Genomic DNA, 16,402 nt, shown 5'->3' with positions numbered 1-16,402 from the left:
ATAGGTTGTGGCCGTAGACACTTGCTCTGTTCATGAACTGTTTCCACCACCAAAAATTGCAGGGTTACCACTGTAAAGCCTCAACAGAAGAATGCATCAAGTCTAGGAAGTGTCTACCAAAGAGCTATCTCTTTGGTGTCTTCTTTTGCAGGTTTTCAAACAAGGAGTAGCATATGCTGGCTCATTAACAGTACAAGGCCTAGTTCTTCCTCCTTTCACATCCACCAGGCACCTGCTTCCTGCCACATCAACCCCAGCTTTACACAATTAGAAGCCAAAAGTCACAGCTTACTTTCTCATGAAGCAATTATGGGCTATTATCTCAAGGAATATTAAGGGTTTCAGCAACCTTCAAAATCTACAGTGCTAGCAGTGATTTGTTTATTTTTCTTACATCTACCAAGGTTAAGCAGACATTTTCCCAATCAGATCATTTTCATATAATCCTGTATTTTGGGTGAAAGTGTTGAGCATGGACTTATGAATGAAAAAGCCATAAGAGAGCATCTAATTCAATTCTTATTGGCAGTAACTTGGCAGAAAAGGAGAGCAAGAAGACTTCTGAATATCAAGGGTGCCCAGATTTTTACATTCCACCCCTGCCTGCCCTTCCTTGTTCCTTTATCCTGGTCCCACAAACACATTTCTACACCTGGAGCTCCAAGATTTTCAGAGCAGGAGCCGACCACGTTATGGGAAACAGCATGCAAACCCAGCAGATGATTTTGAGATATATCCTTAAACCCATGTTCTAATATGCTAGTGCTACAAAGGAGCCTTATAGCCTAATTTTCAAAGCACAATGCTGGCACCAGTCCCACTGAATAGAATCAGGCAAGTACAGCGGGAGCAATTTTAGGATTTCAGGATCCAGATGAAGTTTTATTCCTACCCTGGGCTCCCGTTCAACAAAGTACTTAACCACATGCTTAAGACCTATCAGGATTTTGTAGCACCAAGCACTGCAGAATATATATTCCTTTCCTTACAGTAAATAGAGAAGAGTAACCTGAATCCTCTAACAACGATGAAATTATATTTGAAAGCAAACTCATTAAGAAAGGTTTTCGGCATTGTTATGGGCAGAGACAAACATCTGAAAGAAAGAGAACTCTAAGGAGGAAGTCTCTCTCCTGCACACTCATATCTGGCAAGAAAAAGGGATGTATTGCTAAACCAGGGGTAGCCCTTCAAATGTTGCTAGACTACAAATCCCACCAGGATGGCCAATGGTCAAGAATGATGGGGTCTGTAGTTCAATAAATTATGGAAGGCATGATGTTAGCTATTCCTGTGCTATGTTCTCACTTTCAGAGTACAACAGTAGTGACCAGTGTGGAGGTGCAGATCTGCAAAACCAGCTTCCCTATACCAGTGACACTGGCTTATGTGGGTGTGAGGCTGAATGCATACACATACAGGAGCACCGGATTGGCTCCCTTTGTGCATTCACACAGCCCTGCCTCGGCTGCTCCCCTGCTCTCCTCATCAGCATACAGGTAAGCTGCAGCAATACTCATGTCAGAGAGGCATCTCCACAGTCTTATAAATAAGTGGAATCAGGGGGTGCCAACTTGAATAAAATATGCGGGGCAAGTAAGGTCCCCCACATAATCATTCACACGCACACCATTTGAATGGCAATGTCCATCAACTTTGGGGGGGTCCAGCCCCCTCAAATATTTTATTGGAGGGCCAAAGGGACCTCAGCCCCTAGGAGTTTGCTCCTAGGACTGGAATAGATAAATATATTTCACTGCAGCCATCTTATGTCCATCTCATGGCTCTGACCCACAGAGATTAATAAGGCACATGGACATATCCAGGCGTCTCCCCATAGCTCCCCCATAGCACTTCCACGTGCCAGCCCCCCTTAAAAAAAATTCTAAGGTAATAAAAGGAAAGACAAACCTGGATGTTCACACAAGTTCTTGTGCTTGAGTATTTGTGGATCATGGCCAAAGAATTTTAGATTGAGGTGTTAATGACACTAGAGGAAAAATCTTCCTCATTCAAATGCCAATTTAATTAATAGTGCTAAAGCCTGCTCTAGGCCAAAAGTATCACTGATGAAATAGACAGAAACACACACCTGTCTTCTGAGCAGCCTGTGCCAGCAAGGTGAAAAGTTAAAAATCAGCTAATGGTGGAGGCAGTGAGGCCCACCTAACAATCTATAAAATGGTGGTGTCAAGAAATTACACAGTTGTCAAGTGCTAACTTGGTAACAGTAACACTAGTAAGTGTCTAATTACACCCTTTCCTGTGAAGTAACATAGCAATTAGCCAACAGATTCCATGGAAAAAACAATGTTTTTTCTGTAAATAAGCAATAAAGTTAAGCTAGTGTGGTAACTATTATACAAAGCCAATAAAACTGGATTCTGGCACATGGGATGATTTGCGTATCAGCTGTAGAACACTTAGAAGCGTGGCTTCCAGCAGCACTATGAAAATGTCAACCTACAGACTCATTTTTCATCTTCATATATAGTTACCATGTTCTATATCATGTTGAAGATAATTTCCCAAAGTTTCATTATCTGGCAGCAGGTTTTCAAAAGGGCATTTTACACATGAGTAAAACAGCCAGAAGCGTGACATGAAAGGTGACTCAGAATTTCCCATTTTCCCTAAAGTTCAGAGCTCTCTAAGAAAATAGAGAAGAGGTTAATAACTCTTTGTTGTAGTGATAGTTTTGCTTTCTCATTTGGTGAAATGACAAGAAATTTTATGTTAGGAACAAAATCGGGTGAGCTTAGGACAAAAAAAACCTTACATTGGTACAGCATGCTACATTAGTCACAAAACTCCTCCCCTCAACAAAATGAAATGAAAACTCTTTATGTTGTAACAATATTCTCTTCTTTGAGGTTCTTAGAATTAAGAAAATGTGGCAAGATATTAACTAAAATGTGTTTTACATGCAACATTTATTGCGATCACGATGCAACTAATTTAGAATATGTTGTCATGTGCAACATTTAAGCTAGTTTTAAAAAGTAACAGAAGAGACTCCCCCACTTCCTTTTTCAGTGCTGAGTTTGGGCACACCTGAGAGCTCCCTACAGAGAGCTTATTGGCTCACCCAATTGTTTTCCTGAGTCCAGTGCTAAGAAGGATTGCCTGTTCTCCTGATAGAAGCTTGCAAATGTCTCATTGGTCACTACAGAATTACCCTAAATCTTTTGGCTGCTTTCATGCCTTTATTCACAATAAATCAAGTGGACCACAATTGAAAATGAAATTTCCAGTGCTAATTCAACTATTCAACTATCAATGCCTTGCAAGAGCCTCATCTCCTAATTCTGCATGATCTGGAGTTGATCATATCAGCTAAGGTTGCAGCCCTATACCCACTTACCTGGCAGTAAACCCCACTGAACTCAACAAGAATTAATTCTCAGTAGACATGCATTGGATTGCACTTTGAGCAAATCACAAAAGGCAGCAGAAATGACCCACATCAGAAGAACAAAAAGAATAACATTAGTGACTTTCTTCTAACCTGGGGTTTCAGAAGCTAGAAGGCTAAATGAATATAACATTCCATTGATCACAGAAGGTAACCAAGATGGTTCCACTCATGCCCACCAGACCATCTTTCACTTCACACATCTTTTGCTCAGATACACCAGTAGTTGTGAGACTTTGGGGAGGATGGGTTGCTGAAGAATATGAGCAAACTTTGATTTCAGCAGCCAATCCTTAATTGAACATGGTTGACAGCCAACTAGACATCATAATTTTTCTTGCTGTTACCTGGCAGGGTTCGTCTCCACTGGCACCATATTTCTCCACCTGTTTTGGAATGGTTCCCTAACACACTTCAGGATTTTATAACACAGCCACAATGCTTAGTAGGTTCCCAAGACCACCTGGCTTTTCCTCCCAGACCCTCTGAAGGGAATGCAGAAAAGAAGAGGTAATGGGAAAGATCTGTTGTACAACCTACCACTCACAATGTTGGATGCAATTCTCAATGTAAAAAGCCATAATAGACAAGTTTAAAATTATTGCCTTACCAGGATCAAACTGCACTAATCTCGCTGTACTGTGTTTGAAGTCCAAGCCAACTCTTGCTGATACTTCTTGGACCTTAAAAATAACAACACACAATTAAGCAGCCTTCTTACCGAACAGATGAAATGTTCTTAATAGAACATTAAAAAAAAAAGTTTTAGGGACTCTTTTCTTACCTTTATTCCAACAAATGAGGGCTCTGCACTCTCTCCTGTTCGTTGAAGCTTAATAGGAAGAGACCCAATGTTTTCACAGACTCGATAGCATGTTTCTGCCAGTTCTATACGGGACCATTTTATTTCAAGACTGATGGTGAAACAGTATTAAAAGGAAAACATTATATTGGAGCCACAATGATCTCTGTTGCTGTAATTAAAGGCACAGTAAAGAATAATGAATCCCATTTACTACTTGTAGAAATGTGTGTAGGAACTGACGTTAGCACTGAATGTTGGAAGAATAAAAAAGCTTTGCCGCCTCATAAAGCTATCTTCCCAGAGACATGGAATTACTGAAGCCAGCATGCATGTAGTCGTGCCCGTAACACTTACCTGCATTATACTGTTTCCTTAAACATTTTGGGGGAGCATGGCCCTCAAAATGTATTACTTCAAAATTAGTCTAGACTCCAGAGCTTGAACTTAGAGATTCAACATAAAATAGATTTGAATCTCCCTGTCACCCATGGAGTAAGCAATTAGGAAAACAAACATTCATACTCCTACTACTCCTTTACTGCATTAAACATGTGTATAAATGGATAGTCAAAAGTGTGTTATGGGATAACTTATCGGCTTAAAGTGATTTGAAGAATATACCCATGGCTCTAAATTGCTAGAACAGAGTGCATTCTCAAGGGGAAAGCCATGGACATTTTCTCTATAGCTATCATATTTCTTAAAATGTATTCTAGTTTGTGCTGAGGATTGCTAAGGATTGTCAATAGTTCCCATCTTTCCTACAAGCAGCTCAATGTGGTATACTCTGTTCTTTCCCCCACCCCACAAGCTATGAAAAGATGGACACTTCTTTCCAAACTCAAGACTTTCCTGCAAAGATATGAAGCGTATACAATCTCAAAACAAAAAAACAAGTCCTTGTGAAAATTCAGCAGCGTTTCAGTTTGCATTTCTTTTCATATATACATCTTTGTATATAATGTCGTCTAGTATACATATTTTTGCAAAGCAAATTTCCCCTTATATAATGAATTTTGCATGCTATTTTAACTAATATATGCATTTTAACTTATATTGTGAAATTCAGAGAAGTGCAAACTTCAAAGACCATATTCCCTCATATGAATTTGCCCAGGCTCTGAGATCTTCCGGGGAGGCCCTTCTTTTGGTTCTGCAACCCTCACAGGTGTACTTTGTGTACTTTACATGGGAAAGGGTCTTATTGGTGGCTTCTCCCAGAATTTGGGACTCCCCGCCTAGACTGGCTCCCTCCTGGTTGTCCTCCTTTCAGCAGAAGACTTTCTTGTTCCAACAGGAACTGGCTGATTTTACAAAAAGGACTGCTGCTGCGATGTTTTCCTTGCAACAATAGGTGTGTGATCTTTTATATATTATATATAATATGTAATATATAAAATTTTAATAATTTTTACTTTTTAATGGTTGCTTTTTAAACAATTGCTAATTTTTAAATGAGATTTATATCCTACTTCATCTTACACACTTCCCCCTGATTCCTTAGCCTTTGCTGTGGAGCATGATTCTCAGCAGCTCATTCCACCCTGTTAACATACAACATACCGTATTTTTCCATCTATAAGATGCCCCCATGTATAAGACGCCCCCTATTTTGGGGGACTCCAATTTAAGAAAATGGGGAGAGATGTATCCATGTATAAGACACCCCCAAATTTTTGACATTCCTTTTTAGGGGGGGACCTAGTCTTATACACAGAAAAATACGGTATTCCTCTTATTAAAGTAATTAAAATAAGGCAAACACCATTACTTTTTGACTCTGAAGTACTGTTCAAAAACAAAAACCTACATGATGTCACCCCTTGGCAGCAGCTTGAAAGTCCCTGCCCCCCTGAGACTACAGACCAGTTCCAATGTCTCAGGAGAAAATCAGGTGCTGTTATGTTTCCAGTGTGATTCTGCCTAAATGGTGCATTTCATTCATTTCATTTCACTCCAATTCATGAATGGCTTCCCATGAAATATCATAGGATATCATAAAAACATCACTACCAACATAAACATACTGAAGTGTGATCCAGATAGGCCTTTGAAATATGTATTCCTTCCTCCCCGCCCCCTCAACAAACTTTTATTGACATTTTCTCAAAGTTGCTCTAATTTTGCGTGTTGTATGCTGCCTTGCTATATATTTTATGAAAAGTGTGACCTGTAAATATTTAAATAATAAAACAATTTTGCTTATAAAAAAACCATGAAATCAATTTCAGATATAGACTGAGATTTATTTATTTATTTTAAAAAAATCTCTGCTCAAAAGCCTGGGGGGAATAGGAAGGTCTTCAATAGCTGCTGAAAAGACAACAGAGATGACCACACTAAAGACAGAGTTCTTGACATGTTGGTATATGAAGAATGCCTTCTCCTGCAGAGCAGAGTGATCCATTGGGGATATAAGAAGTGGGGTTATATTTTAAGGACCTAAAACATCTTTTTAGGTGCTTGAGCTATTTCCTTCCTCCTAGGGCCGTGGAGCTCTTTATTTATTTTCAGTATTTATGCATTCCTCTCTCTGAATTTCTTCCCATCATATATTCACCCACTGATATATGAACAAGTGCAGATTTAAGACGCCATGGTAATGGTTTACTTATTCTTTGAGACTTTAATAAATAACAACAGAGGCAAGCAACAAACAGCCTGAAAAGTTTGGCTTCCAGGCTTCATTTCATAATGCAAAGTGTGTTCTGTCCACATGATGTACAGCTTCATAGTCATTTCTGAGTTGCTTTAGAAGCAGTAAAACTGTACCTTGCAAGGATTTAAAATCATTGTTCTGCGGCAATGATTTTTTGAGCAACAGAGAAGTTAAAATGTATTGGGTTGCAAATGGGAGGAGAGTGGGATAAAGGGCAGGCCCAGGCAGTATTTTCTAAGGCTCCTGGTTGCATATTGTACTGCAGAATTGTGAGCTTTTGAAATGTCCCTGGTAAAGATTGTTTTGCCCTCACTGCAGGGAGAACCTCTGTGACACAGACTACATATCCTCTGCCGACCACTCCTTACCAATTGATTAGACAAAAAAAGGCCTGTTCTGAACTGTAGCACTTACTGTGCTACATCTGCACTGCAGCAAAAGAATACATCCAAAAGTTGCAATTAATTAAAATTAATTCATCTAGACATTCTGATAGAGACAGCTCACACATGATGCTCCCCCTAATAAGAGGTATTATTGTCAAGAAGACTTGCATATGCTCCCACCTAGCACAGCCTCCAGCAGAGCATTGTAAGCAAATAGTATCATATGAGCAGGTGGAGGAAGCTCAAACTTGTTCCACTTTCCCACTCTGCTATTCCTTGCTATAGCTAGGATTCTCAGACCCATTCCTCCAGTTCTGGGTATTTCAGACAGGTACCCCTCATTCCATTGTTGAGACCTGATATGCCAGGCTGTATTTCCTCTCCAACCACTTAATCCAGATTTAGCTTTTCCATGGAAAATCCAATATTTGGGTAGGAGGGAGGGACTCTGCCAATGCCCTGTTTCCAGTATTCAAATTATGCATTTACGATATTAAGCCTGGAAGTACCCAAAATGACGGTGGAATGGGAAACAGGCTGGGTGGTGTATCTTTCTTTCTTTCTTTCTTTCTTTCTTTCTTTCTTTCTTTCTTTCTTTCTTTCTTTCTGTTCTTTCCTTCACCAGTTCTACTACGTATAGGATTGGTGAACTTTGTTGTCACTTCATATCTGTAGTTTCTCACACTACTCCATGTCACACACACACCAGCCCAGATAAAATAAATATGAGCAGCACTTTACTACAGTCTGGCCTCTTGCTGGAATAAGGAACAAAAGGGCACAAAACACTTTATAACACTTTTCACGTCACTTCCCTAGATTTATATTGAAATATGATCTGAATCCTATGGGGGGGGACCACAAACCAAAGACACTAAATCTTCTCAATGGAGCAGACCACAGAATCAACCAGTTCCTTTTAGTACAATGCTAATATTCAGAGTTGTATGTACCTTGAACCATTTTTCCATGCAGTGTTAAACTCCATGCAAGCTATGAAGTGTCCATCTTTTCATAGCTTGTGGAGCAGGGGAAAGAATAGAGTACACCACATGAGCTGCTTGAAGGAAAGATGGGAGTAAGTAAGTAAGTAAGTAAACATTTTCTTATTAAGCATATTCATACTTACATTTCTGGAACTATTGTGTTGCCTGCTTTGTCTGAAGCTTCAAATTCAAAGGTATCTGAAGTTACCTCAGTGGTAGGATTTAAGATGTACCGAATATTGTGCTGGTTTAAGTCACGTTGTGTAAAAGAGTTTTGCAGAAGACGGCCTGTTGCAGAGTGAAAGAGAGAGCGTGTGCAACAGCATAAAGTAAATATATATTTTTCTATACAGGATGTTCAACAGTAACTTTAATTTTTTGCCTTAACATTACGATATTCAGTTATAGCTCCAAAACCTTTGAAACTCAAATTATTTTAAAGCTGTCTAACCTTATTCCAGATAATTATTTCCATCATGTTAAAAATGACAGCTGAGACAAGGCAACTTTTCAAACAAATCTTTTAAGACAGTGTTTCAGAGGCTTCAGAGGCTGGCAAATGTTAATTACTTTATTAGATAACCAGTGAGTCACATAATTGCCATGCTTGTTGGAAAGAAAATAGACTCTTATGTATTTAACTTAAATGTAAATGGCCCTCTAATTCGTATGTGAATTATGTTTTTATACAACAATAATAGGTTGAATTTCACAGGTGAGGTCCGTAAAATTGCCAATTCAAACCATTTTTCCTCACATAATAAAGCCTGAACACATGTAAAGAGTGCACACAAATCTTTACTAATCCAGTACAGAAGAGAAATAGAGTGAGATAATTTCTTTCTTCCTTTAAACTCTCGTTGTGCCTGAACCTGCCTTACCAGAACTGGCAGGAAACAGATGCCACTGAAGAGGGAGTTGGACAATCTGTGACCCTTCAGAAGGTGTTGGGATTACAGCTCTTATCATCACTAACTATGCTGGCTGGATTTGGAGTCCAACAATATATGGAGGGCTACAAGTCCCCCATATCCTTGACATGGTAACAATTTTGCTTATTTTAATATTTGCAACCTTTCCGCCTCTGCAAAGGCTGATTATGCACATGATTAAAACACATGAAGGGCAAGCATGCAATCCATACATCATGTGGTCCTTTCCACATCTATGGCATTAATACTGGTGATTTGTGCTCATAATGAAAGAGTCACATAATCCGTTCTCCATGTGCAAAAATGGAAATAGAAGCACACAAAACAAGTAGTCAAGAAATAGCCCTGGCTTGTGAAAGAATTGGCATAGTTTACTTTTTCGTTCTCCTACTAGAATTGATCTATATAACAGTATGAGGAGCAAGTGGCTCTCTTGGGTAGCAGATAAGGCATTGGGTGGAATCCTTTTAGTCTAACATCAGGCGGGCGGGTGTGATGTGGTACATCACCTCCCGCACAGAACTGTGTGATAATATGGCACCCTATTAGAGGGATCTAGTTGGAGGTCTCTATCCCAAAGCCAAGTTGTGTGGCAGATGGGCCAAAGGGCTTCCTTCAGCAGCTTGGGAGGGCCATCCATGTAGACCTGAGTCTCTCTGAGGACCCTTTGAACCTGGGCTTGACCCTGTCACGTGTCAGCCTTCCACCACAGGGCTGAGAGGGATATACACCCAGTGCCTAAGCCAGGCATAGGCAAACCCGGCCCTCCAGGTGTTTTGGGACTACAACTCCCATCATCCCTAGCTAACAGGACCAGTGGTCAGGGATGATGGAAGTTGTAGTCCCAAAACACCTGGAGGACCAAGTTTGCCTATGCCTGGCCTAAGCCAAAATCAACCTACATCTGGAAACAATAAAGTCCCAGAACTCTGTCCTGTACTGTTTGTTCACCTTCACAGGTCCAGCCCCTAAATCAGCGTTTAAAGAAATAAAAGACCTGTTCCAGAATTTTCAAGATGTCCAAAGAAAGGATGTCTCCGAACACTGAAGACGAGGTCCTCATCTCTGCTATTGGCATCTGTGACTTTCAAGTTGTGAACAGTGATCGGTATTGCAAACCTCCCGTCTTTCAGGTTTTGTATAGTGGTTGGGCTTGCCTTTACAATGAGTTTTGGAACCATTTTATCTTGACATTCTACCTGTTAAGAGAACACATTTGGAATAAAATTAAGGTGAAAAGGAGAATTTGTATTGTTTGTTAATTCTAAAGCCGTGGCCAATGGCCTAGGGAGAATATCTGGAGAGCCAGAGGATTCCCACCTCCTGATCTATACAATATATTCAACTTGAATATTACACATGAAACGTGAAATTGCATTTTGCTTCACTTAATAATTAAGTTAGTTGCATGAAAATACAGACACCCTTGCTGTTGTCTGCTACAATACATTGTCTGCTACGTTTCCGAGCACAATTCAAAATGTTGGTGCTGACCTCTAAAGCCCTAAACAGTATACCTGAAAGAGCGTCTCCACCCCCATTGTTCTGCCCAGACACTGAGGTCCAGCCCCGAGGGCCTTCTGGCAGTTCCCTCACTGCGAGAAGCCAAGTTACAGGGAACCAGGCAGAGGGCCTTCTTGGTAGTGGCACCCGCCCTGTGGAACACCCTCCCACCAGATGTCAAAGAGAACAACAACTACCAGACTTTTAGAAGACATCTGAAGGCATCCCTGTTTAGGGAAGCTTTTAACGTTTGATGCATTACTGTATTTTAATATTTCGTTGGAAGCTGCCCAGAGTGGCTGGGGAAACCCAGCTAGATGGGCAGGGTATAAATAAATAAATAAATACAACTGGGAAAACACAAAAACCAGCGTGGCATCCCACACAGCAGTAGGTTCCCAATACAAAGAGTTGTATTCCCTCCATTTCCCACTTTTATTTTTAGTAGGTGTAAGGATTCTGGGATTTCAAATCAGCTATTATTTATGTACCAGGACACTGGGGAATGGCTTCAGAGGGCATCTGGATTCTGATGCATTGGCAAAATAAATCATCTAGTGATAAAATGCAAAAATTAAGTACAGATTGTATAGATTTGATGTGATTATTCTGAAAAGAAGGAACAGCATCTTAAAAATGGTGGACAGGTGCTAAAAGAGAAAAGGAGGGATTAATAGGCTCTATGTTTGGGAATGGCTGGATAAATTATGGAAATATTTCACAGGGCACAGTACTGTAACTCCTGGTGGTGATGTTTTGGGGGTTAACCAGAAAAAGGGAAGTGGGTTACAGCCAGAGGCTGAATTAAGATGGATCGCTAGATTTGTTGACTGGGGAAAAGAATGCAAGGGCTGGGATAAGTTGCAAAAGGGACATGGAATAGAAAGCACAAGCTTTTTCAGCTTAAAAAAAAGACCCATCCCCCTACAGCTTGGGTCATGCTCCTTCAAGCATTCAGCTGACTGGCAGTTTCAACCTGAAATTAGACCAGAGAAGGGGAATGACGGCATTTCAGTCCACTGTGGTGATGTGTGGTCCCCAAAGAAGGACCAACCCTACTTTCCCTGTTGACATCATTGTAATTCAGCCAAGTGTTGAGTTTTATACCACTGAGATGCTCATCTATCCAAACTTTTTTCACCTGTTCTGATAATTCGCCATCCTCTGGGAGATACACCTTCATGCCACTGTCCAACCAATTAGTTGCTTGACTGACTGCATTCTGCAGTCCTTAAGTGATGGTTCCCTATCTGACATCTTATGACAACTGATTAGTAAACTAGGCCATGAGATTTAAGAAACATGCTATTTAGGAGCTACTTCCCATTAACTCCTTGTGTTCTGAAACCTGCAATTCTCCCTAAAACTGCACCATGAGTTATAACAATAAGAGATTAAGGTAGGTTTTGAATTTATAAGGTAACCTATAACTTTAAGGCTACACACTTACTTTGGAGTAAGTTCCATTGAACTCAGTGGCGTTTACTACAAAGTAATAAAAGAAAAAGCACAGGATCGGGGTGTACACATTGCAGCTGTTCACAGTAAAGAGGAACCCCCCCACTCCACGTTTTAACATATAAAAGCATATTTTAAAATGCAAGGGTCTCCCAAGACTGTTCAATAAACCATGACAAAACTGGGTTACTCAAAAATGCACCCTTAAAACAGCAAGCCACAAAAAGCAAAGACCTAAATAGACTGAACCTGATCATCCTGTGAGGTTTTGGAGGGTTTGACCATAGTTAAGAGCAGCAAGGGATCAGTTAAATGTCATTTAGAATTTCACTGCATTTGGCCAGGAACATGTTCTCACATGAGAGCTGGTCAAACCAATCTTTCCGAAACACTGATTTCTGAACTTTTGCCAGGTGTCTCTCTCTGGTGGCCACTGAGGCTGATTTACCAGACATGTTAAGCTTCTCAGTCTTGAATAAGCAGTTAAATGTGTACCCAATGTCAAGCAGCAGGTTTAAAGGCGCAGAGCTAAATTCCACAGGTAAACAGCAACACTTAGATGTTTACTCCATGGAAATCAGTGGGTCTTGGGACCAAATCACGCAACCAGTTTAGAGGCTTGTTTTGAATGTTCCTGTCCATCTCTGACCACCCCATGGATCTGGATTCTGATGATTATAACAGTAATACTCCCAAAAGGTTATTTGTTGTTTGATTAACCAGACACAAAAGACAGCTCCTATACCTTTAACAGCTGCACGGGAGATGGAATTTTGGCATATACCTTATGAGGAAGAGGAAACCAAACCTGCTCCCCCTTCCCCCATTCTGTGCAATTATTATGAACCCTTTCTCCTTTGTACTTTGGCTCACACTGTTGAACTTGCATGGCCATTTCCATCCAAGGTCATGCCCTCCTAGCTATAGGCACCGTTAGAATAGAATGGCTCAGATTGAGACTTCCCATGAGATGAACTCGAATCACAGGACACTCCAGCTGGAGGAAGAAAAGGGAGGTGACGATAGCGGGTTTCTCCTTCCCCTGCGCCCCTGAAAATTTGTTCTGGAGGGTTGGGGGCCCTACACAACAGTGTGGGAGGCAAGTAAAAAAATATTTGTGAAAATTGGCTCTCTCCCTCTTCCTCCAGTGGGAGCTTTTGTTGACTCTCAAACCTTCCATGAACAATGGCTGGTTTCTATCTCCACTGTTGGAGGCTGTATGCCTTTGAACGCCTCCCAAATGCTCAGGTCCTTTTTTGGACTTACTATTGGCATTTATTTTGTTGGCCACTGTGAGAACAGATGCTGAACAAGAAGGGTTGTTGGCCTGATCCCGAAGACTCTTATTATGTTTATGGATAGAAAATACATTCTGGACCCAAGTCAACGGTTTGGGCACAATTCCCACCATAATGTTTGATATGATAAATTCATGAACTTTCCCCTCTCAGGTGGTAAAATACTGTCTTGCCTCATGTGAGTGCATTTACCATGTTTAGAAAAAAGAAGGAATATATTTAATTTCCATACACACCTGTATTGTAAATTCTGTGGAGGCATCTGTCAGTTGTCCATTAACCAAAAATCCATGGTTGACTTTGTCCGTAGCTCTAAATGAGAATTTATCAATGTGTCCACCTCCTCTACTGTGCTTGTAGTACACTTTTGCGTTATCCACATCCACCTGTGTAAACTGGCCAGGGTAGATGACAGTTTCCCCCATGTATAAATGTCCGTATTGTGGATACTGTGTGATGATATAGGTGAGGTTTTTCACTGGACTGTCTACATCTGTAAGCTGAAGAATATCGGAAGTTAAAAAACCTATACTCCCCTCCGCAATATGGAGTCCTTTGTTTGTGAGCAGTGTAGGCGGAATCTGGTCGTTGTGCTCAATATTCAATTCTAGGAGGCCTTTTTTCTCCATTTGACCATTACTGATGGTAAAACTATTTCAGAAAAAAAAGAGAAGAGAGGAATATTATTTATTAAAATATGGTTCCGTTGTTACACATGGCATTAGACAGAGTTGAATGGCAGTGCCCTGTTCTTGGTTTTTAGGACACCTTTGGGCATGATGCTCTCAGTTGACTCAGTTATCTGTGTGCTCATTCATTTGCTTTGCTCTCTGGGCCAACTTGTACCACTTCATAGAAGGGGAGGACAAAATGTTACTTGTCCTTTCCTTTTCTCCTCCCAATAGTTACTCCTTGGAGCAGGTAGGTGAACGGGCAGTAACAACAAAGGAGCAAGTTCAAGGGGTCTTGGGGACTGGTGGTAGGGAAGAGGAAGGTCAGGTGGCTCTGAGGATTCTTGGTGAATGGACCTTGGCAGGTGCCCAGTTATGCCAACTTCCAATGTCAGTCCTGTGAATGGACTTTGAAAAGCTTGCAATCTAGAACTGAATGAAAAGAAGAGGAAGTAAAAGCAGCCCAGCCAAATTTCTCATCCTGTCGGCTCCTAAAGGGACAGCCAGCCCGTGAGATCTCTGCTGTTCTATATTTTGAAATTTGTGTTTAATATTTTAAAATTGTAAACTGCCTGTGGTCCCTTGACAGAAGGTCAACATATAAATCTGTTAGATAAATAAATAGATTGAGTCAGAAGCCAGGGGAGGGGAGGCAGCAAAGCTATGAATGAATGAAGTTGCATGTTTACTTCATTCAACTGAAACCAAAGGCCTAAGAGAACCATTGTCTCTCATCCATGGCCTGTAGGCTTGAGGGGGGTTAGGCCTAACCCAAAGTGGCTCGGAGCTCTTCAGTTCACTTGTCTCTCTTGGTGTTGGCAGCAGTGTCTAAAAGGCAGAGCAATGCTGCTATTATGGATGGAAGGAGGAAGGCAACAAAAGTAAAGAATGGTGTGTGTGCCATGGGACTGTTTCAAGCAACCTGCTGTATAGAGCTCCATTCTTGCAACAGTTCAAATATTTATGAACATTTCACAACAGCACAGTAAATGTTCAGTGTCAATGGATTCACCACCAAAAAATCCCTTAGTGCCTATAAGTTTCAATACAGTGGTACCTCGGGTTAAGTACTTAATTCGTTCTGGAGGTCCGTACTTAACCTGAAACTGTTCTTAACCTGAAGCACCACTTTAGCTAATGGGGCCTCCTGCTGCTGCCGCGCCGCCGGAGCACGATTTCTGTTCTCATCCTGAAGCAAAGTTCTTAACCTGAAGCACTATTTCTAGGTTAGCGGAGTCTGTAACCTGAAGCGTATGTAACCCGAGGTACCACTGTACTGCTCTTTATATAACTACAGGAAAGCTACAGAATTTGCAGAGTTAATAGTTTCTATTAAATAGTTTCTATTTTTGCATCCTGCAAACAGCTTTGGAAACTGATCAATAAGTTTGTGAAGCACAATGTAGGAAGCAACATTATCCCAAGGGTCAGGTTCACTATGCTGTCTAACTCAGTGCAGTCTTTTCTGACTGGCACAGGCTCTACAAGGTTTCAGAGAGGATCCTCTCCCTGGAGATGACCAGGATCCAACCTCAGCTCTTCTGCATGCAGATCATGTGCTCTGGTCCCAAGTCACACCCCTTTCCACTGAACTGTAGTTCAGGATGTTCCCAGTTCAAGTCTTCCTTCTACCATAAACTCATTAGGCAGCCATAGCTGGGAACCACAATCTCTCAGCCACAACTCACCATCAGCAAGAAGGGAATTGTGATCTACCTAACAGGGTTGTTGCAATTATTGTTCTGGCAATAAGCAAGAAATGATTTGAATCTTCTAAGGCTGTAATCCTATACCCGTCTATTTGGGAGTAAATCCCATTGACCTCAATAGAGCTTTCCCCCTGAGTAGACAGGATATTACTGTCAAACTCTAAATGCTACTTGTTATCCATTATTTATATACAGCACCCAAACAGAACTGTGCCCCACAGGACGACGATTTAATATAGGTTCTTGGCATTTTGTCAGTAGATATTCTCATTTTGTTCTGTTGCCCTCAGTATACATTTCACTTGCCTAGTATTCAGAAACACCATTTAAGTTTTCTCACTGTGTTCTTTTCAACAAATAACCAAGAATTTATTCAGACACAAAGCATGGGAGATGTCATATCTTCAGGCACACTGGTTAATTTCCTTATAGTTGTTTTCAGGTTTCTCTGTATGTCACTATCTGCTGCTTCTCTGGATACTTCTCACACATTAGCGCTAATTAAGAGAAATGTTGTCTGCTATCAGTGCTACTTTAGTACACACACACACACCATCATTTCCAGGGGCTACTGTAAGAA

The 16,402-nt window shown here is 40.8% G+C and overlaps 1 protein-coding gene across 6 annotated transcripts in view; it reads right to left on the bottom strand.

Moving 5' to 3' along the window:
• LOC114598913 (FRAS1-related extracellular matrix protein 1-like) overlaps nt 1–16,402 on the bottom strand; it is a 110,743-nt gene that overhangs the window by 21,463 nt on the left and 72,878 nt on the right. For all 6 annotated transcript variants that reach the window (XR_003707192.2, XM_028733272.2, XM_028733271.2 and 3 more), the window contains 5 exons: nt 13,679–14,093; nt 10,181–10,382; nt 8,395–8,539; nt 4,200–4,329; nt 4,026–4,098 (listed from right to left, as the gene is read on the bottom strand). Coding sequence is in view for 5 of the 6 variants with exons in the window: in XM_028733272.2 (XP_028589105.2) it covers nt 4,026–4,098; nt 4,200–4,329; nt 8,395–8,539; nt 10,181–10,382; nt 13,679–14,093 (965 nt within the window). In the remaining variant the exon portion in view is untranslated. The remainder of the gene's footprint in view (nt 1–4,025; nt 4,099–4,199; nt 4,330–8,394; nt 8,540–10,180; nt 10,383–13,678; nt 14,094–16,402) is intronic.

This window comes from Podarcis muralis, chromosome 5 (assembly GCF_964188315.1).
Source record: "Podarcis muralis chromosome 5, rPodMur119.hap1.1, whole genome shotgun sequence".
NCBI classification, from domain to species: Eukaryota; Metazoa; Chordata; class Lepidosauria; order Squamata; family Lacertidae; genus Podarcis; species Podarcis muralis.
This window is presented reverse-complemented; position numbering and strand designations above follow the sequence as displayed.